The sequence below is a fragment of the Falco peregrinus genome, chromosome 5 (genome assembly GCF_023634155.1).
Source record: "Falco peregrinus isolate bFalPer1 chromosome 5, bFalPer1.pri, whole genome shotgun sequence".
Classification (NCBI taxonomy): domain Eukaryota; kingdom Metazoa; phylum Chordata; class Aves; order Falconiformes; family Falconidae; genus Falco; species Falco peregrinus.
The window spans coordinates 46,526,583-46,550,127 of NC_073725.1; the positions used below are offsets into that span (position 1 = coordinate 46,526,583).

Here is a 23,545-nt window from a genome sequence, read left to right on the forward strand (position 1 = left end):
TACCGGCGCGGCGGGGCTGGGGGACACCATGGCCTTGCGCTGGTGGTGGCCGTGCGGCGCCTCCTCCCGCCGGGCGCTGCCGCTCGGCTCCCTGCCGCGCCTCCGCCCGCCGGGGCCCGGCTCCCGCACCCCGCCGCCTCCGGCCCCCAGCGCGGCGGTGAGTGCGGCGCGGCGGCGGGCGCCTGGAGGTCACCGGCAATGAATGGGGCGGCGGGGGGGGCCCAGCGGGGCGTAGGGGTCGGGTGGTCGCGGCGGCGTTTCCCGCCCGGGAAGCGCGGCGGGCCGGAGGGCTGCGGCGGGCCGGGGGCTGCGGCCTGGGGGGAGTGAGCGCGGCGTCGGTTGCTGTGGTGGGGAAGAGCCTCTCGGAGGCTGCTCTAGGCGGGAGCAGGGAAAGCGATCGGCGTTAGAGCGAGATTGTCGCCGTGCCTGTGTCAGGCGTAAGAGGAGGCCGCGCTGCTGTGACCCGCAGTGAGGTGTCCGGCCAGCGCTGTGGCCAGCATCGCGCTTGACCCCGTCTCGCTGCGGTGTGAAGGTGAGGGCCTGTCTGTGCCCTCACCGAAGGAGGGCTAGGAGGAGATCAGCTACTTTTTAACAACAGAAAACGGTGAGAGGTGTGAGAGAGCGCACTTATGAAGGTCTCAGCCATGGGGCTGGCCATTGAAATCAGGAGTGAGTTGCCAATCTGTGGTAAGTTAGGGTCTCTCTCATTTTTTTCATCCTGTACACAAGGAGGATGGAAGGGCATCCTGGAGCTGTTAAGGTGTTCTTGTTTCTTTCCCTGTGGCAGAGGAGAGACTTCAAGCTGCATACAAGGAGATGCTGAGGCAAGAGGAGCAAGTTGGGGGAACGCTTCTCCCGTCCTAGGTCTCCTTGAGTGTTCCTGTGCAGCCATTTGGAAAGGCGGTTTGCTAATGCGCAGATGGCAGTCATTTAGGGCTGGGTCAGCCCCTGAGTCAGCCTGCACTCCAGACCAGGGCTGGGTAGTTCCTGGCAGCACTGCCAGGGGCAGAGAAGAAGGTGCGTTCCTTTCTCAGCCTCTCTGTGCTGGAATTGTGTACCTGGGACTGTGCTTTCCGGCAGGCTCATGACCTCAGCCTGCAGGGAGAGAGCATGGGAGATTGCTGGCCTTGGAGGTTAGGTTCTTGACATCTGGCAGGGAAGACATACAGGTGTAAATTATCATAAGCGGCAAGCTGAATTAAAATTGCTTCAGGGTAAAATGAGGACATGATGTTCTTCTGTTAGTGTAATAGTTTATAGAAACAGCTCCTGTCCTTTTCTCTGTGCCGGGACTGGTACAATCCAGATTTATCTGCAAGACAGGGAACGTTTGAAAATTGCACCTTCCACAAGTTCGAAAGCAAGGTTTCATTAGAGCAGTTCTGGGAAGTTAACTGATAACGCCTTCTGGGCTGGTCCTGGGAGGGAGAAAGTCCAACCTTCCTGAACAGAAGAGTCACTTCAAGTCAGAAGCCAATGTACATATTGGCAGTTCTGTCTTGTGTAACATGGAAGGAAATTATGCGACTCCTTTTGATGCTGGGTTGGTAAAATGGGGAAGTAGAGCAGTGCCGATGAACAGACACTTGTGTTTTGTAATCAAATGTTTTCTGCTGGTTTAAAGTTCTGTTAAATTAACTGTTTTTCTTTGTGCAGATGTGTCACTTTACCCAAAGAAGTTCAACTTTGTCATTTCCAAAAATATGTAATGTATTTTGGCGGTAAGTTGGAGGTTCGTACTGTTGTGTAATGGGTAAAGGCAGTTAATTGGGTGAACAGGGTAGTGACACCTGTGAGCTGTAAACTTTGAAAATAAGGTTTTATTCGCTCTAGTACTCTAGTATGTAGCTGGATAATTCTGTGTAATTCTGCTGTGGTGCTGAGTCTGAATCTAAGTCCTCCCTGGAGAGCAACGGGCAAAGCAAGAATGCCCCTAGAAATGCCCTATATGGTTCACTTTGGAAAAGGAAACATAATAAGAGATGTAAACTTCAACTCCAGGGAACATAAAAAAATCAGGCCTAAGCCTGATGCATCTTAATCCATCCAGGAGGATTTTTCACCCTTTAATGATGAACTTTCACAGCATCATCATGCTACCTGGAAGTATGGTTTTAATTTATAATGTAGCTGGATGTGCAAAGGAGAATTTTCAAATCCATGTCAGGAATGTTTTTCCAGGAGTATACAGGAGAGGGAAGAAAGTAACAGAATAATTGTGGTAATGGAAGGGGAGGGCCTCATCTCCAAATGTATGCTGTACTATCAATACTGTATTCAAAATTAATACATTGAGACCTCAGAAGACTTCTGTAATTTGCTAAGGGGTGTATGTGTGTTATTTTTTGCCAAATGCTGCTCTTTGCCAGCTTCTGAAAGTCTTTGATCATCAATATGTAGCTGTGCTGTCCTTGCACCTTATTAGCTGACTGGAAAGAGTATTTTGATGCCTTCTGCTTACCTTTTAGCCTTTTGGTTAAATTTTGTCTGAGGGCAGAGGAGGGGGAGGGAGAAATGCTTTGCAATGTTTCTGTTTGGGGAATCAGGGAAAGTTTGCTTTTAACAAAATTGCTCTCTTGAAAAGCACTGTCCCCAGGTTTCATCATACAAGTACATCCCACTTGTGCAGCTGCAGTAAGACAGTTAGTGATGAAAAATACCAAGACCCTTTTCAACTTGGTAGAAAAGACTTGAAGAATCTCTATGAAGATATTAAAAAGGTGAGGGATTTTGGTGACTACTCTGGGATGTTGTGGTGATTCTGATTTTAATAGCAACTATTGCTTTGTAAGATAGTTATTGAAAAAATATTCCTATGAACAGCTGTCTGAAACATAAATTGAAGGCAGAGAGCATTTCTACGTTTCTTATAGAACTAGAATGCAGTTTTTTTCTCTTGATTTGCACTGCTAGAATACATCGTTTATGTTTCAGATTACTCATAGCAATTTTAAGAACAACTTCAGCTTACACTGGTGGAATGAATGCAGGCAGTAACTTCATGTGTGAATACTGTTTCGCTTACACGAAACAGATTGGCTTTGTGACTTCTATGCTGATATGTTATTTTCCTTTTTATAGGAATTACTTGTATCTACAGCAGAACTTAAGGAAATGTGTGATTATTACTTTGATGGGAAAGGAAAGGCCTTTCGACCAATGATTGTGGTGCTAATGGCAAGGGCTTGCAATATTCACCATAATAATTCCAGGTGAGTGGGTCACTGTTAGATGTATGGGCATATATCACACTTGAAATCTATAATTCTTGTGTTCTGGAAAAATATGCCTAGTAACTTTATGAAAATAAATTGCTCCTTAGTAAAACCTAAATTTAAGTTCTGTTGTGAAGCTGTATTTTTGTAGTTAGAAGCGCAAAAGGAGCTACCAGGTTTATTACATGCTTCCATGTGTAAAATTGTGAACTATACTGCAGTTGTAACTGGTGATGGATAAATAATATTGCCAATTTCTGATACTTGTGAGGCTTGTAGTCGATTTGAGCTTCTTGGATAAAGGCTTTTTTGGAACCTTTAGTACTCCTTGAAACTATATGGACTTAATTAAAAGTATTTTTCATTTGTAAACAATCCTGTAACTATTACACTCTTGTCACAGGTAAGAACTTTGCTGCAAGAAGAGACTTTCATAGGTGGTTTTTTTGTAATTATGCAGAAAAGCAGGTAGTATGATTATATTCAAAGCTTTGAGACCTTCAAAACAGCCAGATTCCTCCCCCCCTCCCCTGTCCCCCCAGGAGCAAGTGTCTACACTTTAAGATTCTAAGCTTGGAGCTGGTGTAAGCCTCATGTTCTTCAAGTTACTTGTCTTTTGAAAACAGTTTTAACTGAACAGAACATCATGCTCACCCTGTACTTTATAATTCCTTGCTCTGGCTCATTGCAGACGCTTCTTTCCACACATTCCTATCAGTTGCTATGTTTGCATTTTGAGGAAATATGTTGGCTGGAGTGTTCTCTGTCTTCCAGCTATGCTTCCAGTCTTCCCTCACACAGAATTTCAAATATGAAATCTTTGGACCCTTGCCAGCAGTGTTTCTAGACTAAATTATTAGCCTTAAGGGATTTTCTCAACTCTCCCATCATTTTTTCCTTAGCAGTAGGTTAATGCCTTGTTGGACTTGATTTCTGCCTCAGAGTGTAGCATATATTTTGCTGCTTAATATGGCACCTCTCCTGGTATGCCCCCTCCTATGTGTATAATTTCGAAGGAGAAAGCAAAACCTAGTTGGCAGTGTCCTGTCCTGTGTGTGCCAATTCCTCTTGTTTTAGGAAAACATTGTCCAGGATTAATGAACTCTAGCCCGGTTCTGTTCTCCATTCGGTACTGCCCCTTGTCATTGTGTTAGAGGTAACAAAAGGAACAGTGTCAGTTGTGAAACTCCTCAGGGCAGGGATGTCCTTTGTCACAGCACTGTTTGACTTAATATTTTAGTGAGTGATCTTGACATGAAAAACAGGAGTGTGATGATGGCACTTCTTGATGACAGAATTGTTCTACTGTACTATCGTACTGTATTCTACAGTACTATCGTACTGGCTATCCATGGTGGGATGAAAGGAAGCACAATAAAATAGAAATTTCTGCTTGAGCTTGGAGGCTTGTGAGTGTCCTGTCCAGACGTAACCCCAATGTGATTTGCAGCCACCTTCTCTATGAAAAACCTTAAAGGAATCCTAGCATGCATGAACCATAGTATATCCACTTCAGCTACAGGAGTGCTGATACCCTTGTATATCACTCTTTGTAAAATCATGGCATGTCTGATCCATGTGCAGAAGAAGATAAGTCCAGATAGCATCAGGGATCGAGGGCAAAAGTAATTGGGGAAAATGAAGGACTTGTGGTCTACAAATTTATCAGGAACATGGGTGAAAGAGTTATTTAAGACAAAGGATGATGCTAAGAGGGTGGAAACTTAGGAGGAGACTTTAAACAACTGGGGCAGTGAGCGTCCTTCTAGTCAGAATAACGGGAAAAGTAGTTTTGTCTCATTCTAATGTGTAGCCTGAGAAGCTTATAAATGAAATTGTGTACTGTACATGCCATACCGAGCAGGCTGGAATTGATGTCATATAGTGTAGGAGGTGAGCAGTGAATCAAAGACAAGAAGTATCTGTAGAAAGAACTGATTTTGCCTTTATATGCTCAAATCATATTTGCTGTCTTTTGACATATGTATACGCTCATGGAGATATTCTTGTCCATGCATTATGCTGTCTTGAAACCATCAGGACCAGTTTTAAGACATGCCCTATAAATATATTTATATATATATATATATACACACACACATATACATATATACATATACATATATATATATATAAATAAAAAATAGATCTATAATACCCCCCTCCAAGCAATTTCACAACACCAGTGAGAAGGCATGATCTCAGAGTTCAGGTCCTGCATATGCCTGAGGCAAGTGTTTGCTTTGCAGTAGCCAACCGTTAGCATAAGTGCTCTGATTTATGGATGCCCATGTCATTTGGCAGCTTTTGTACATCTGTTGCAGCTTTTGTCAGCACCTCCAAACTATGTTTGATGTTTAAAAGCCGCCTCATTAATCTGAATGTTCTTTGTACAGGGACAGACTGAGTCACTATCTTTGTCATGTTGTATTTAGAATGAAAATCTGAGTAGGGAGAACAGAAATGTTTCAGCAAAGGAAGAGAATGAAATCTCAGGGTACTTAGCTTCCTCTTTTTTGCCTCATGCCACTTTTCTTTAAGCCTACAGTTGTAATTAAAATTCACATATGTTGTACAAGTCTTCAGTGTACTGCTTTTTGGTTCATGCATGATGACCAGTGTCTTTTGAGGGTTGGGTAGGCCATGCCAAAAGAATACATTTCCATATTGTGGATACCCATATACTGTGAGTTGATGGATTTTTATGGGCATTTTCTTCTCTTTTGCTTTTAAGCTTGAAGCAGGCTGCGTTACACCTGGTTTGTATAGACCTATACTTCTCTTAAAGCGGGATTGTTTCGAGGTGACAAATTGTTCTTCCAATTTTTTACTCTTTATGAGGAAATTTGTATATGTAGAGAAGGAAACACTGCATATTTGTAACTCCGCTACTCTGCTATAGACCTGAGGGAGAAAAATACTTGCTTTCCGTGCTGCTTCTCCCGGCATTTTTGTTTAAGATGTTTTTCCTCTTTCAACTTACCATTTCCCTTAAAGCTTTTTGTCATTGTTTTCCTCAGTTAATATTTATTCTTCTCCCAGACTTGTTTTATTTGTTGAAGCTTTGGTTCCCACACATGTAATCAAAGATACTGGCCACAACATCTGTAGCCTTGTGGGATGAGCCAATATCCTGTGCTGTTCATCCCTAGCATTTTTTTTTTTTATTCTGCTGCTGGGGTGTGTGTTACTGAGACGTGAGTTTCTGCTTCATCTTGCTGCATTCTCAACTGTCATATAACTTGCTGGACCCAGCATGATTTTGCCTGTTCTTTCATTTGATGGTTTCATTTTTTTTTCCTTTTGTGCAGTCCTAGTAGAAAAGATAATACTCTTCCTTGCTCGGCTGTTAAAATAACAGGACATATATAACCTATCAATAACAACTTTGTAAGCTTAGAGGTCCTGATCTTATGAGGCTGTCCACAGAGACTTTTTTTATCTTCACAGAGCTCCACCAGAACAGCTAAGACTTCTCAAGTGAATGGAGGGGAGCACCCAGGTAGCTCTGCTTACAGGTTAGGTGGCATGATTATTTATGTTTAGATTTGAGGAAGGCTAGGTATTTAGAATATGCTCAGCAGGTTAACTGTCCTTTTAGAGTGAAGTCACTTTATTGTAGTCATAACAAGGAAAGTGACAGTTGTATAAAGAATCTGAACCATAATGGTCTGAAGCATTCAAATAATTTTATGTTGGATTATTTTTTTTTATGTTGGGTTTTTTTTCCCTTGAACATCCAAGAGTCTGAAGTCCAGACCTGAGTCTTTAGGTCCCTTTGGCAATGGCTTTTTGCTTAATGATAGCCACTTAGCTTTGTGTGAGAGCAAGAATTGTTGCCAAGAGTTTAAGCGGAGGTCATGTAAACCCTCAATTTCACACATTCACTGGCATTTCTTCACATACCTTTGTGCAGAATTTCACAGAATTATCACTTAGCCTGACTGGATGCTTCTGTTTAGGGTGTATTCTCCAGAGGTGTCTGCAGATAGGAATTTTTATTTCTATTTCTGCAACCAAAAGGAGAGAGAAACAAATAAGAGAAGGCAAAAGAAGTACAGAGACATCTCATTAGAGAAAATAGCGAGCACAAAAGATTTGGGGAAAAAGGGGAAATAAATCCTTTAGAATAGTGTGAGGAATACTTAAATGTAATGACCTGGCTAAACTCCATAGAATGTTTCCTAAAGATATGGGGACCTGCCAGCAGCCTTGGTTCTCTTTTCTTTCACTTCTCCACGGTTGTCAGATGCCTGTACTGTATGCTGGTTTTCAGCTGTTCCGTAATTTGCTCCTGTGTTAACACATCTGTTCTCTATGCTTCCCCCAGTTTGCGGTGCCATTCCGTGTCACAGACTGTGTTTCTGAAATGGTCCCTTTTTTCAGCCACAGGGTCTTAACAGCAAAAACATACTTTGAGGAGTGTGGTTGTAACACAGAAATTTTGCAAGTTCTTTTGCACGTTTCCTGTCTTTAAACTGGTAATACTTACTTACGGGCAAACATATTGCAAAGCTCTTTGTTGAAGAGAGTAAATACTGTTTTGTGTTGTTTTGAGTTTCCCCCTGTTGCTGCCCCCCACCCCCTCTTATTTTTTGTAGAGGATATTTGGAGGTAGAGTTGTGCTTGGTTGTTTTTTTTTAAAACTCTTAAGACCAGCCTTGGTCTTGTTCAGTGTACATGAAACAAGTTTTGCAATGGAAAAGAGCTCAGGGTACTGTAGGTCTGTAAAAGCTTATCACAGAATCAAGCAGGGAGTCCTGCTGAAAAATAGAACATAATCAAGGGCTTAAAAAAATCATATAATGCACGTATAAGAAGGTAAACTTAAAATTGTAAAAAAATCTTGTGTAAATTCATATCATCTTGGGGTGCCTTTACCTTGAGAATGACCTAAAAATGGCATCTTTCCACTTACTGGACTTGGGACGACCCAGTTATCTATGGGCTTGAGTTACTGCTACTTTTTGCTTTTGTTTTGCAGGCGAAGCAGAATGAAAAATGGCAAGGAATGAGAAGGATCCTGTTTCTTGTGTGTTTTCCTTAAAATAGGCATGCTCTGATTCAGAATTACTCTCACATGATGTTTGTAGGAAACTGTTGCAAATTTTTTTGGCACTGATGGGAAGAGCCTTGCTTGAGACCTTGCAGAAAGAGTAGTTTTAAAAAAACCCCTTCAGCTTAAATTATCACATTTGATACAACATTCTGGGAACCGGACACATGAACCATGAGCATTCCTACGCCATTTTTAGTCATTGTCAGAGATGAAACGCACTATAATGCAGAACTTCTTTTGAAATGTCTATGCTTGTGCTGTCTTCATACTGCTGAAAGATGTTGGTGTGTCGGTGAGTGTTGCCATTTACCGCTACTTCCCAGCAGGAAGGCCAGTCTGCTGACATAATTAATGAAAAAGGGAGTCCCCAAAAGGAGACCAGTGCCTGAAAGAGGCTGGAGACCTTTACAGTTTTTTGAAGGTAAGTTTTCCTACCTAGTAACAATAGTTTATTTTAGAAAACTACTTACACTGAACTAGCATTTGACTAAATTACTAGTCCACAGTAAAAATTACCTTCAAACAACCGTGAAGGTTTCCAGCTCTTATTTTCTGTTGTGTAAAAGCCGCGTTTTCACAGCCTATGAGCCACACATTCTGCTATTGTTCAGGATGTTAGAACTCCCACTGACAGCAAAGCAGAGTTCTGCATAGAGGTAGGTGTCAGAACACAATGTTATGTCAGCAGACTGCAAGATGTTCTTTCATTTTGTGATTAATCACTAGATTTTAATAGATATAGGCAATGCAAGATGATTTTAAATTCCCTTCGGCTGAGCTGAAATTATTATCTTTTGTTTTTCTCAGTTCTTTTTCTGTTCTGCTGAAAAATATTGTGATTTTTTTCTGTTATCTGTGTACCAGAAGTAAGGTATCTATATATGAGAAGTAATTTTTTCTTTTGTTGGGTTTTGTTGGTTATTGGTGTAGGTGTTTTGTTTTGTTGGGTTTTGGGGTTTTTTTAACATCCCTGTGGGCTTATTACAGCTCTGAGGCAAGGCTGACTGGGATAGCCATTTCTGGGATCCTGCATGCAATCCATGGTGAAAACAGGTAGAAAAGATAGTCTGGAACAAGGCAGTAGCAGTTGGATACTAGGGTAGATGGTCCATTGTGTGAGCTAGGTTGGCTCTTTTATGTTCATTTTGCCAGCCTTGTGCCCTAGATAATTGCTTCTATGTTCTTCCATTACCTTCTTTTCACGTAGTTTGAAAAATAAAGTAGTTGTGAACTACTGAGAATTGAATCATCAGTGTTAGATCTTCCCAAAGGCTGACTTTTCAGTAAGTGTTAGGTAGGTAGGGTTTACAGTTCTTAAGTGACTGCGGTGTAATTCCAGTTAATTCCTCGGGCTTTTGAAGAAACTCTGAGGTCTTAAGGTAATCAGATAACGTGAAGGATAAGGTCCATGAGTTATGTTTTTCAAATGTAGAATACAGGTTTCTGTGCCTGCTGATCTCTCCAGCTTGCTGGTTAGTTAGTACAGGTAAGCCAGCCTTGGAGGGTTTGTGATACTGCATCTTGCAGGTAGAGCAACACAGAGATGAGGAAAACTTAACACTCATCTACAAAGCTACCTGCTGTTCTTTTCTCTGCTGTTTTCCAGATTCCATCTCCTTGGAACCAAGCATCCTTGATGCTGTGCTCTTTGTTGCAGTCTGGATTTAGAGGGATTAGAGTCACTAACTCAGGAATCTTGCAGTACTGTTAATGCAGTAAGGCAGAAACAGGCCTAATAAGGATAGAAACGTCCCATTGCACTTACTCTACTAACGTGATCTTACTTTCTCTTGTCTTCCGAATTCCAGGATTGAAACAATGGGGTTCAGACCATGGAAAAGCTGCAACAGCTGTTTTCAGAGAAACGTTTTTTGTTCAGTGTTTGTAGAGATTTCTTCTAGTGTATTGCAGCATATATAATTGACTTAATTATTTGACCGCTTTTGTTTTCTATTTTAGGGAGGTGCAAGCAAGCCAGCGCTCTGTGGCCATAATTGCTGAGATGATCCACACAGCTAGCCTAGTTCACGATGATGTTATTGATGATGCAAATTCTCGTAGAGGAAAAATGACAGTCAATCAAATCTGGGGAGAGAGGAAGGTGAGTTTACTATTATGTGTAAGAGTTGCCTTTGAGTTTCAGCAGAGCACAAATACCTAGGGTTTTTGTCACATTACTTTCCCTAGGCACAGTCTTGGGATATGCCAGAAAAAGTATGAAGAAGTGTGCACAGGCTGTGGATGAGACAAATTTGTGTTCCTTTTCTGTACTGTTGGAAGCATTAGATAATGTATGATTGTAGTGGGATTCTTAGTGATTTTTATGTTCCCTATGCAATTCTTTGCAGTGCTGTTGGAATACTTTGAACTTGCACCTCATCCAGAACCCTGTATGTTACTCTGATTCAGTAGTGAACCCGAAAAGCCTTTCAGTCAGCATGAATTTTTTTTTATTTTTTTGAGAAAGGTGTTTCTTCATAGAGCTTTAAAAGGGAGGCCTTCATCAGGAAATGCAAGGAAAGAAGTACACCGCTGACGCAGCAGAACTTACCATGGCAATTCAGAGCTAACATGGCGTAACAGTCACCTTCAAAAAAAACTTCACAGGCAAACACATATTCAGATATTATACACAGGGAGGACAGCTTATATGGAAAAGTATAAACCGCTATAAGACAGGGATTAAAAATTGTTCAAATTTTAATATTTCATTATCTTCTGTTTTCTCTCTGTTACAATGAGATATGTGTGCTTTTTGTAGAAAAAAACCTGTGATGTGAGTAGACGTGCCAGATAAAGGAAATAGTATTGTCTCTACTAACACTTACGGGAAAAATACTTAAAAGATCAATTCTTTTTTATTCTTAGGCTGTTCTAGCTGGTGACTTCATCCTCTCAGCTGCTTCCGTAGCTTTAGCACGAATTGGAAACACTACTATCATCTCTGTTCTAACTCAGGTGATTGAAGATCTGGTGCGTGGTAAGGTCTTTTTCTATTTTTACCTTCAGATTTGCTTGCCTAAGCAGTAAACCCACCAATAAAAACTACCATCTGTGCAACTTTTTAGGTGAATTCCTCCAGTTGGGTTCCAAGGAAAATGAGAATGAGAGATTTGCTCACTACCTCGAGAAGACTTTTAAGAAGACCGCGAGTCTTATAGCAAACAGTTGTAAAGCAGTATGTACGTCTGTCTCTTCTAAAGTTAACATACCATACTGTAAGCTTCACAGCTAAACTCCTAGTTATTGCTGTTTTCTCTGGAGACCCTCCAAAGCAAACACTTTAAGTGGTATTCTGCCAGAATGTGAATGGGTTTGAGATTGTACATTTTATCACAGTTCAGCTGTGTAGCCTTCAATATTGGTTTTCACTTTTTCTTGTCTGTTTTATATTCATACACAGATTTATTGTTGCCCTCACTTGAATGAAAATAAGGTTCACAGTGGCAGCCTTTAATTTATGAAATTCTGCAACTTTGAGACTGTTTTTAATCTTAGTTGATAATTCTTGAGCCTGTAATTCGATTTTAAGTTTTCTTTGACATATGGTGCCTCTCAGTGGTGTTGAGTGGGTCCTTAAATGGTAACAGTGAGAGGAAACAACTAACTGTGTATACTTCACGTTACATTGTAAAAGAACAGAAGCATGTACTTCTTGATTTGTCTGGGGGTTTTAATTATCAATTGTTATATCCAACCCTATCTGTTCAGTTCTGTTACTTTATTACCAAAAAAATCTGATTCAAGATGGTGCTCTTATTCACATGTTTAGTTTTAGTACAGAAAATTGAGAAGGTGGGCAATAATCACACCCCAAAAGAGTTATAGTGGGTTTGTTTTGTTTTGTTAATTAAAGGTGGTATAGCTGGTGTTTGCTATAGCAAGAGGGAGTTCTAAGAGAATTAGACTAAAAAATCTGTGTTAGTGTTAGTCATCCTTTCTTCTCAGAGAACTGGTACATTTGTGCATACAGCAGTTGAAATTGCTTAAATCAAAAGGATCATATAGGAGGAGAGACATAGATTTTGTGGGGAGGGAAAATATTTTTTATTCTAGTGGGAGGAAAGAAATTAGGTCTTCTGGATCGATCGTATTAATGTCAATATGACCCTGGCAAGAATTTCCCTTTGCAATTTTTCATTTATATTAGTGGGCAGTTGGACTAGTAAGGAGCATCACATTATTCTGCTACCCCAATAAAAACATACATATTTTTATATTCACTTTGACAGTCTTCCTAAAAGAACCTTCACAGACAGAAGAAGAAATCACCTTCCCACTGGGTGGATTCTCCTTACAAATGTGCTATTTTGATTTTTTTCCTTTTCATAATTCACAAGAGTTCAGGATTTAAGAACTTCCCTCCAGATCGTTCCTGTGATGCTGGTGAAGGGTGTGTTCAGCTGCTTTTCTTCTAGTGGTTGTTCTGAGTTGTTCCATTACTGAATCGTTGGAATTTTACATGCAGTAAAATTTATGTTATAAAAGAAAAATGAAAGGGAGGCCTGTCTATGGCCAAACCATACTTCCTGCACATAGTAGGAATGACTGGTATATATGTGTCTCCCTCAGTTTCTTTTTGCATGGATTAGGAGAACTATTGATAGCAGTGAAAAGGGGACTTTGTTGTTTGGAATTTGTTTGGTTTTTTGTAGAGGGGGTGTTGGGGTTGTTTTTGTTTAATAGTTTTGAGTACTAAGGAAAAGGATGGAATCAGAAGGGAGTTCTGTTTTCTGTAGTGAAAGGTATAAGCAGGATCGTCAGTTCTGGCTTGAAAGGAAATTCAGTTGGGGAATCAAAGAGTATTCACATCTTGTTTTCAGGGAGAAAGCTAAGGAAAGAGTTAACTGGTTTTCAGAACATCAGTTACAACCAGGCTAGTGTGTCATTATAAGCCCTTCAGTTCCTGTTAATGAAGGGAAAGAACCAGTGATTTGTTTCTGGGCATAAATAAAAGTATTTACTGGAAAGAAGATGCTAAACAAGTTCAGGTGGTATCGTAGATCTATCATGTCATGCCTTGGAGATGGAAGAGTAGAGTATTCCTGGAAAAATGTCTAAACAAGATAATAGATATTCACTGGTCTAGTCCTGTGTTAGATACCTTCTGCATCGCCAAAGCATTACTGCATTTAAATCAAAAGTCCTTTGAGGTAGAGGAGTACTTTTTTTTATGAACAGAACAGTCTGTTCAAGATGTTAGAGCCATCCCAGTCTCCAGTTTATTTCTACAATAGTTCCACATGGGGGAATGTTGCCAAAGTGGCAGTCCAAATGATATGTTCCAAAAGGAAATGGTGGCAAATGGCCTAGAGGGTCACTGGAGCCTTAGTTACTGAAAGGCATTTTTCAGAGAAACGCGAGAGGTGACTTTGGTTCAAGAATTCAGAAACAATAAAGCTGAAGTGGAATTTCTATTAGTCATCAGGCAAGCTGGAGATGGCAAAATACGCTGAGCAGGTTCTCCTTCTGTCTTTTTTTTATCCTGCTGTAATGTGAATACCTGACCCTCATAAAGCTGTTTATATTTTGCACAGCATACTTTCAGAAGAGGGATTAAATCATGCCCCTTTTGAGATAAGTGTAAAGTTGCACTAGAGATTCTTGATTTCTCAATTAGGAGAAAGCATGCAGCCTCCCCGTGTAAGGCAAAGCTGTGTATGGAAGGTCTGCCTTAGGGACAGAAGAAAAGGTCAGAATAGTCTGCAGCTCTGAATCCACCTGCGAGCTCCTGCTTTAACTAGCAGTTTGGTGTGTGCTCAGGGCTCTATCAGAAACACCTACCAGGGTGTGGAACCTGCGCCTAGGAAGATCAGACCTCTGACCCCCCACCGGCACAACTGATCCCCCCAGCCCAGCTAGGAAGGCAGAATACAATCAAGTCTAATGACAGATGTAGGGTAATAGTGTCAGGAGCATCAGATGTTATGGATAGCCAGTAAATTTCCTTATTTATTATTTAAAATACAGTAACTCCTTTGGGGGTGTTTCTTCTTCGTGTTTGCTATGGAGATGATTAGTGTAAATATAACACAGATATTCAGACGGATAGTCTTAACTTCTGTAAAAGTACAATTCTTCATAAACAAGTACTTGGTTAACATGTTAAAATATTAATTTTTTGAGAAAAGGTCAAATACATGAAAATGCAGACTCAAGATGAGATAATTGTCTGCTGGGGGCGGGGGGGAGCTTCTGCTCTTCCAGGTAGGCCTTCCAACTCCCTTGCCAAGAGTAGTTACCAAAAAGGATTTGAAGAACTTGGAGGAAAAGTCAGCAGTGCGCCCTGCAGCAGCAAGCACGTTCCGGCCTGCATCCCTCCCAGTGTAGCTGGCATGTCAAGGGAAGCGACTGTTCTCTGTTGAGCGTATGTGAGACCTGAAGGCCGGGCTCCCTCGTACCAGACAGACATTCACGTGGTGGAGTGGGTTCAGTGAAGGGCCACTGTGATGGCTGGCGCTGGAGCAGATGCTATGCCAAGAGCTGGTTTTAGCCTGGAGTAGAGAAGACTAAGGGGGAGTCCTCTTGCCCTCTCCAGCTATGTAATGGGAGAGTGTAGAGTGTAGGGGGAGATGTGCAGTGAAAGGACAGGTTGTACTATGGAAAACTTCTATTAGCTATTAGGAAAAATTTCTCCATGAGGTTGGTCAAATGCTGGAACAGGTTGCCCAGACAGGGTGTGGGATCTTCATCCTTGGAGATGCTCAAAACTCAGCTGGACACAGCCCTCAGCAACCTGATCTAACTGTGAAGTAAGCTCTGCTTTGAGCAGATGACTGGACCAAATAAATTCAGAGTTCCCTTCCAACCTAAACTATACTGTTATTCCACTGGAAAGAGGAACAGTGCTCCTGTCTGGAAAAACTGGTAGATGAGCCACAAATGAGAAGGCAAGATCCTGATTGCTTCAGGAGATGGGCACGAAGGAGAAAGTCTGGACAAGGGGAAGAGTTTTAGATTTAGATTTTCCTTTCCATCGTGTCCACAAATCTAGGAGTGTGAGAGCAAACGTCTCTTGCACTGTTGATACCAGCATATCCCTGCCCAGCAGCAGATTTTCCTCTCTGACCTGCAAGAGGCACTGCTATAGATGTGCAAGTGTTTTCAACTCCAGCTGCCACAGTCTCACATAATAACAGAGCAGGATGTATCTACCCAGAGCTGGTAACAGAATAATTTATGGATATGAAATTCAGTAAAGAGGCAAGATTGGTTTATAGTCTCTCATGTAACATAAAGCAAGAGAAACCATTTTCTATTTTTAAAAGTGTGTTTGAAATAACGCCAAGCAGACTGACTGGCTTTACTGAATTCAAAGAACCTTTCTAAAGAATTTGTACTACTTGGTATGAGGAAGGATTTTCATTTTTCATTAGAATTTAGTAGAGGACAAGTCTGAATTCCTACAAGATTAAATTTGTAGTCAACCAGTCATATCAGGGGAGCTGTATGATGTTTTCAAAGGGTGAACTTTATCATTTAAGCATATATCATGATATATAAACATATGACATTCTATTGACATTGTTATCCTGATTTGTATTTGTAAATGCATGCCATTATCCCATTATGGCTGCAGTTAAACTTCATCACGAAGAGTGACAGGCTGGCTGGGACAAGGCTGCCTGCCTGCATCCCAGTGAGAGCCCTGATGAGGGCAGTAATTCACAAGAGCAACTTGAGAAATTGGCTCCTGAAGGAACTCCCTGGTAGCGAGACCCGGTCATGTTGCAGGTTTATGATGTGGTCATGGTCAGAGAGCTGGTCACTTGAGGTGTGATAGGCAGATTAATCTGGATTTATTAATTTTTTTTTGTCTTCAGAAATAATCATAACCTGAATAGGAGCTATGAAAGTCTTCTCTTACAGAGATGCAAGAATAAATGTTGCACTGATGAATTTTGCTTGTGTTACATTCTGTAACTCAGCGCTTCTCGTTTTTTTTAAATGTACCTGTACTGCTGTGATTCTTCATGTGGGTAATAGCTGTGTCCCCAGAAAACTGTATACCTACAGGAATAGCTTTGCTCTGAGCTTTAAGATCAAATGAGAAAGCTCTTCTCTTTACATGGCACTTCCTTTCCCCATTTACCAACGTCTGCCCATTCTGACCCATTGCCATAACCAGGATTTTGTCACTGTTCTACTGAATTCCATATTTTAATTCTTCACATGCAATGTGGTGGGAGGTAAAGATTTCATTGAAACAGGGTAGATGCAGTCCTCCTGCCTTGTTGGTATTATTTGATTTATACTACAGAAGCAATCAAAAGTTTGCTAGGCATGGTACAGCAGTAGGTGTTAGCTCTTTGGGGCAGATACTGCTATTTAAGAGAAGCATCAAAAGGAGGATAAAAGGGCAAAATGATCGAGTTTGATAGACCCTAGCAACATCTATTTAAATATCATATTTGCAGCTCACTGTTTTAATAGCCTTCAGGATTTTGTATGATTAGATTTAAGTAGCATTATCTTCCTGCTATCCTGTCCTCCTCTTTTAAACAAAATTGGGAAATGTGAGATGCTGTTAATGCCTCAGGCATCGAGATTCCTCTGGGATTTAACTATTAGATGCAGGCTACGCCTGGGACGTGTTCTGATGCCGAGTTACGAAATGCACTGATGCATGAAATAGTCTCTAATCTTGTGCGAGTTGCATTGCGTTTATTAGGACATAATGTTGTTTCTTACTGCCATCTTCATGTTCATCCTCAAAGCTACTACTGGACTCACTTTTACTTTGGGCTTGGTTTTCGGTTTTGGTTTTGGGGGTTTTTCTTGTAATGATGCTACCTTACATAGTTTTAAAGAGAAATTAGTGTGGAGAGATAGATATATACACCTATTTTTATGTCGTGTGGCTTTCCTAGCATGCATTTTTAGTCTTGCATTAAGTAAAATGTATCTTCACTTCTCACTCCTCCAGTTGGTCACAGCAGATTTAGAATGTCTGAACCAGGACGGATTTTTGCCCCCTGTTCATAATTGCTTTATTGAAGCCTGAAATAAGTCTGAGTATTTAAATATAACCAGCCTCATTTTGCAAAATGTATAATTAATACGTAAATGGAAAAGCGTAAGTGCTCTTATTTGGAGCAAGATATTAACTCTCAATTCTTAGTTTGCATCCTGTATTTTAGCTTTGTGGAGTTCATTCGGCAAAACTTCTGTCTCTCAAGTAGTTGATTCCTTTAGCTGTACTCAATTAAAATGTCTTGTTTATTTCAGTTTAGTGACACTTGGGTCTAGTTCGGTGTACTTTCTTCATTCACTGTCTTTCCTTTGCCACTAATTATCCCTCGATACCTTTGTCTGCAAGCTTATCAGCTCATCTTCCCGAGCAATTCAGTTATAGTTAACATCACCCTTAAAAATAATCTTATCTCAACTGTCCCCCCTATCCTGGGTGCAACACATCCAGTTTTGTGGATCATTTATGAGGCATGTAATTTCCATTTATCTGTTGTCTGACCTCCAATTATCCCCTGGCTGATTTATATATGTAATAAATCTAATTCCCCTGTCACTGGACTGTATATGACTACTAGCCTGCATGTGCAGTGCATCCACATTTCTTCACTCTTCATCCTTACATTATAATTGCTGTCTGATAAATATTTAATAAAGCAAATCTCTTCCAGACTTGAATATATTTTTAATACTGCATTGCTGTTCAGCCTTGTTTTCTAATAAGCTTGGCTGTTTGTGTGTATCCACTAACAGAGATAAGCAAGAATGTGCTACTGAGTCAGCTTTTTTTCCGTTCCCAGACCCCAACTGTCTGTGCTTGCTGTGTCACACCTATGGTCAGAGACTAAAAGTGAATGCTAACTAAAGCTTTCTATTTACTTGGTGGTTGTTTTTTTTTCTTTTCAGGTTTCAATTCTAGGCTGCCCTGATCCCAAAGTTCATGAGATTGCGTATCAGTATGGAAAAAATGTTGGCATAGCTTTTCAGGTAGTGCCTTTGTTGAACTACTAAAGGGAATCTAAAATGTAAACTTTTCCAGAGTCTTAGAAATCAAAGTGGGCTATCTTAATCCTTTATAAATCTTCTCTTAACAAGGATTATTCTGTATTTAGTTCTTGTTTAAGAAAAGAAAGTTTTAAAATAACCTGTATGTTTATCTCTTTCCAGCTAATAGATGATGTGCTGGATTTTACATCGTGTGCTGACCGTCTGGGGAAACCAACAGCAGCAGATCTCAAGCTTGGATTGGCCACAGGCCCTGTCTTGTTCGCTTGTCGACAGGTAAGTCAACACGAATCTATTTCCCCAAAACAAAAAAAGCGTACACTGCTCTTTAACAGCACACACAGAGGTCCAGCTCAAACAAGTCTACAGTGTGAGTGATGAGCATGACCTGAGCACATGTGAAAAATCAATGCGTTCAAGGTCAGCTGGATTTATTGTGCACATGGATGTTCTTTCAGACTGAGAAATACCTTCACACACAAGTCCTCTTACCATTAGGCCCTTGTATCAAAAGCAGCACTAGTCTTTTGCTGCCCCAGTTGTTCAAGTGCTTAACCTTCCCAAAGGGGCAGGTATTCAGAGAGTTTCTGCAGGTTTTCAGCAGGTTATTCCTATGTAGCTTCTTGCTTATCTTCTTTCCTCAGCCATCTTGTTCTCCTCAGGCTTGATTATGTATGTAGGATTTTTGCCAAGTTCTGGGGTTTGCATCCATGCTGGGGCCAATAACTGAAACCTCTGCCTAGCTTTTAGGTGGGCATCTCTATTTATTAGATTTGATCTCTTCATCTGTTTGTCCTCGAGTCTTATCCAGTTACAGACATGGGAAGCTTTCCCTTCTGAAGGTAAATGTAATAGTAGTTTGGATAGGAGAAAAAGGAGTATCATAAATAAAATAAGCTTAAAATTGGTCAAGATTTTTAGGGGCTTAAAAATTATTTGGAGGAGTACAAGGAAAACAAAAGTGCCAGCAGCACCAAAGGAAACATTAAAATAGGGGGGAAGAAACTGGTTTAATGCACCTTGCTCAAGCTTCTGATTCACTTGAGGAAAGACCTGGGACTTAAAAGGCTTTCCTTCCTACCAAACTCCACAGCACGATACAAAAATGGGCACAACTCACTCCAACAGAGCTCTCTGTGATCTGTCATCGGAATTGCTCAAAGCTTGAAGTGGGAGAAATTTTAAGTAATTAAAAAAACCCTACAACTTTATGACATTTACTTCCCCCTCTGTCTTAAAGAGCCTGGGGTGGGGGAGATGGAACGTATGCAGGTGTTTGTTTCCTCATCCTCTGGGCATTTACAAGGACATGTATCTCAGAAAAGACAGGAAAGCAGAGTATCAGCCACTTAAGAATGCAGACGAATGCATGCAGAGAACAGCATCTTCCATGTTCTCAGTTCCTCCCCACAGACTCCTCTGGGAGATTCACAAACTTGTTCTTGAATCATTATTTCAGAATGTGTTCATAAGCAGCAGGATCTTGTTAGTCATCAGCAGCTGGAGTTGTCTAAGGAACAGCAAGAGACAGGTACAAAAGAAGATGCAATTGTGAAATGGTTGGTTTGTGCATGAAAGAGAAACAAGGACATGTTGCAAATACTCTTGATTGTGGTAGAGAATGGGTGACACTGTCTTGTGGGTGTTGAATATTCCGTTTTTTTTAATTAAAACTGTTCTTTTATTCATTTGTTTGGGTTGGCTGCCTCTGACTTTCAATTTCATCTGTCATTTAATTAGCTTTATAACAAATGAGTTCATAATACAGAAACGCAAGAAAAGAAAATCTGTCAGTCCTATTTTTAAATCTTACTTGTTATTTGTAGGTCACTTTTTAGCACTTTTCCTTGTTTATATCTTTGCTAGATGGGAAACATATGTTTTTGCATTGAATGATAACTTGACCATCTTGCAAAGTTTTCCGCATTAACCGGAAGGCTGCTTTGCTGAAAATTTCCTGCTGTCTTCAAGAAAGTGGAAGCACAGCACTACAGACTTAAGTGATATATAAAGAAAGTATAAGTGCTAAAAAAGTCTGGAGCTTCAACAGATACTTATCTGTGCTGCTACTAAACGATGTTTCATCTATTTGTATCTGAGAATATAAAAACTCCTGAGCTAGGACTTGAAGATAGTTCAAAATGTAGTTGTTAGTTATAGGCCGTCTTCTGTCTTGAAATTACGGTTACTGCTATCCTGCGTACCCTTTAATATATCTGGTAATCCTCATGTTGTCTTCTTGACAAACATACTGTAATGTGCTCCGGATCTTCAGTGACAACTGCCTTTTCTTCTTGTCCTCTCCCCTCCCTCTGAAATACATTTTTGTGGATTAGACTATTAAGGAGAGGCCTTTATTCAAAAAATGTTCAGCTTTATGTGAGACCTACTTAATCAGTAATTAAGGTTAGTTCACTCAAAAAAAAACCCCAAAACCCAACCTTTTTTTTTTTTTAAGGAAGTACACTAGTATACACCAAGTGTAGAGCTGCTCTTAAACTATTGCAGATGAAGAATGAGGGTTCTTACTATAAGCATTCCTGTCAAATGCTTATATACTGCCCGTGACATCTCCAGAACTGTTAACAGCTTTGCATTACAGGCTTAAGGATTTTTATATCCTTTAGTGCTTAAATATAAAAAGTGAAAGCATATGCATCCTGTATGATTGTACATATTAATAATATGAAAATGGATATTAACATTGCAATTAAATTGTCATTACATGGCAAGAAAGCTAGGATCTACAGAAAGCCAAGTATGAGTCACCAATAAACTTCTAAATGCATCATCCAAGGAGACTACCTGTGAGTAATAGGGAAATGTCACAACGATGAGGAATGCTACATGTTTGTTCCCTAACAAGTTTGTAGATTTACAGCTTCAGGACCAAACGTGTGCAAGGAAAGCAGATAATTGTTTACAAGTGTATGGGAATAAAGTCATCTTTGACTGACTATAACCCTTTCAGACAAGACGAACAAACACCTTTTCCCTTTGAAATAAATCTGCAGAGTAGCTCCTTCAGTTGTGGCCTTGGTTTGTTTGCGAAGCACCAGGTTTTCCTATTTCTGGACTGTCTGAAGAAAGCACCTGCATGTTTAGATAACTGATGCAGTGACTTTCTCAGAGAACTGACTTCAGTTATCTACCTGATTTGTAGGGAATTGTGTGCAGTTCTAAATACAAATTCTATGCAATTGAAAACAAAATACGTTTTCCTGTTATAAAAATCTGTTCTGAGCTTTCCAGAGGTAAAGCCTGTGTATATAAACTACCACAGCAATGGAAAGCGTAAGTGGATGTAACAGTCAAAGGTATCATGAAGGGGTTAACAGGTTTAATTGTGCAATATAGATACAACAAACCTGCTGAGTTCTCTGTTGTATGTGTGGGAGAAGGGGTGCTGCTTCTAGGTGTACCAACACTAACCATCATTGTTAACATAAGATTACCTGAACCAGATTATACACCTGCAAGTAGCCACAACAGAAGTCACTGCACTGATGAAATGGCAGGCGCTAACTTTCACTACCAGCTGGCTACAGCCAACAGAGCTAGCCAGTTTTAAGTTTTAAATGCTTGGGCTTTACTATACTACAGTGCTATGCACATTGCAGGTATTAACCTATAGCTACACCTGTAGTAACAACAGTGGCAAGGGAAGAGGTCTGTACTTTGGTTCCTTTTTGACCTTAGCACGGCAGGCAGCTACATGAAAAACAATTCATAAGCAGTGCAAAACTTTCTCCCTTTGTGCTTAAGTTTCCAGAAATGAATGCTATGATAATGAGACGATTCAGTAAGCCAGGAGATGTTGAACGTGCTCGGAATTACGTGTTGCAGGTAGGACCGATACTAAATATTTCATTCTGGAAGCGCTGTCCCTGCTGAAATCAGTTTGAAATTCATTGCCTCTGAAGTAAAAGGGCAGGGCTGCATTTTCAAATACACATTAAATAGCATGCTGTGTACAATACTAAGCTAAAAACAAGACTACTGTCTTCAGCTGTCATACTGGCATGGTGTTTTAGCAGAAATACTAGGTACTGAACAGGTGCATTTTTCTTGCCCCTTTCCCCCCCCCCCTCCAATAGTATGAAGTCTATGTAATAGAAGTAAAAAGCTCAAGCATGAACTCAGTTCCCTTACCTGAAGAGTAGGTGTATCCAACAACTGGTTTAAGCTGCATGTAATTACCAGTCAGTCTTACGGAGCGTGCACTGCAGTTACATCAATTTTAATTGACTGTGGTCTGAAAAGACCAGATAATTGTGCAAAATTAACACCTATTTTTTCAAGACAGCATGTTTTTTCTATATATCTTTATTTAGAGCAGGAGAGAAGAGGTTAAACTATTAGTTTCTAATTCTACTTAATTAATGGTTATTAATAATACTGTTGTTTTGTAAGTATACCTAAGTTTAGCATGGATGAGTCTTAGTATTTTGACACTTCGGGGAAGAGATGTAAGGTTCAATGAACATTGAATGAATCCTCTTCCTTTCCCCTTCAGAGTGTATAATTAAGTGTTCAGGGTACTTACTGACCTTAAAACTTCCCCCTGTAACCGGAAGAGACAGCAGGCAGGAGGGAGGCTGACCAGTTACCCATTACCTTTAACTGTCTTCTTACATAAGAGTGATGGTGTGCAGCAAACAACCTACCTCGCCCAGCGCTACTGCCATGAAGCTTCAAGAGAGATCAGTAAGCTACGGCCATCCCCTGAAAGAGAAGCCCTCATTCAACTGACGGAGATGGTACTCACGCGAGACAAGTGAGGGAACTCCTTCCACTCGTTCTGGCAGCTACTTACCAGACTGTGCCTAAACTTATTTCAAAAGATACTTGCTTCCAACACAGGCTACCAAAAATTATTTTTTTAAAAACATTTTTTTTGAAGTTCTACTTTTTTTTAAAAAAAGCAGAAGTTTAAGGTGTTTTATTGTGGGAAGCCATACAATTCAGAGCAAATCAAACTGTGCTGTACAATTGTTTTAGTGGAGGCTATTAACTGGGGGGGGAGGGGGGAAGATGTTTACATGTTAATGCACAAAGGCTGCAATGAGAATAAATATAAATCAGCGTATGAGAACTGAAGTTGTTCCCGATTTCACTTGTCCACACTAATAAATAGCGCATGCATGTTACTCTCTGGTAAACTCTGTGGAGAGAGGTGGTTTGAATGCTTTCCTGGCTGTTAACCTCCATAATTACCTGACATTGTATATGCGGAAATTGGTTTATTATAAAAAATACTGTACGTAGACTTTATTTGGTTATATACATCAATAAG

At 40.4% G+C, this 23,545-nt stretch overlaps 1 protein-coding gene and 1 long non-coding RNA gene across 4 annotated transcripts; one reads left to right on the forward strand and one right to left on the reverse strand.

Moving 5' to 3' along the window:
* Nucleotides 1–3: 3 nt before the first annotated feature.
* PDSS1 (decaprenyl diphosphate synthase subunit 1) lies at nucleotides 4–23,399 on the forward strand. Of its 3 annotated transcripts, none has more exons than XM_055803379.1 (9): nucleotides 4–157; nucleotides 1,657–1,721; nucleotides 2,585–2,720; nucleotides 3,082–3,212; nucleotides 10,234–10,375; nucleotides 11,143–11,254; nucleotides 11,343–11,456; nucleotides 18,151–18,231; nucleotides 18,412–18,525. In XM_055803379.1, the coding sequence occupies exons 1-8, from the start codon at nucleotides 29–31 to the stop codon at nucleotides 18,171–18,173; spliced, it is 852 nt and encodes a 283-aa protein (XP_055659354.1). In that variant the 5' UTR covers nucleotides 4–28; the 3' UTR covers nucleotides 18,174–18,231; nucleotides 18,412–18,525. The 3 variants fall into 3 exon arrangements, with proteins under 3 accessions (XP_055659354.1, XP_055659353.1, XP_027637487.1); XM_027781686.2 differs by lacking the exons at nucleotides 4–157; nucleotides 1,657–1,721; nucleotides 2,585–2,720 and adding exons at nucleotides 8,601–8,695; nucleotides 22,015–22,095; nucleotides 22,890–23,399 and having other exon boundaries at nucleotides 11,343–11,452; XM_055803378.1 differs by lacking the exons at nucleotides 18,151–18,231; nucleotides 18,412–18,525 and having other exon boundaries at nucleotides 11,343–16,173.
* On the reverse strand, nucleotides 19,191–22,880 carry LOC129784418 (uncharacterized). Its single transcript, XR_008747131.1, has 2 exons — nucleotides 22,402–22,880; nucleotides 19,191–20,561 (listed from the first exon to the last, which is right to left on the reverse strand). It is a non-coding gene; the product is annotated as an uncharacterized LOC129784418 (long non-coding RNA).
* Nucleotides 23,400–23,545: the final 146 nt, after the last annotated feature.

Excerpts from the sequence above, each read along its gene's own strand:
- PDSS1 (XM_055803378.1), top strand. The coding sequence starts at position 29 with ATGGCCTTGCGCTGGTGGTGGCCGTGCGGCGCCTCCTCCCGCCGGGCG. Across the intron at positions 158-1,656 it reads CTCCGGCCCCCAGCGCGGCG|ATGTGTCACTTTACCCAAAG; the intron begins GTGAGTGCGGCG and ends TTCTTTGTGCAG. Across the intron at positions 10,376-11,142 it reads AAATCTGGGGAGAGAGGAAG|GCTGTTCTAGCTGGTGACTT; the intron begins GTGAGTTTACTA and ends TTTTATTCTTAG.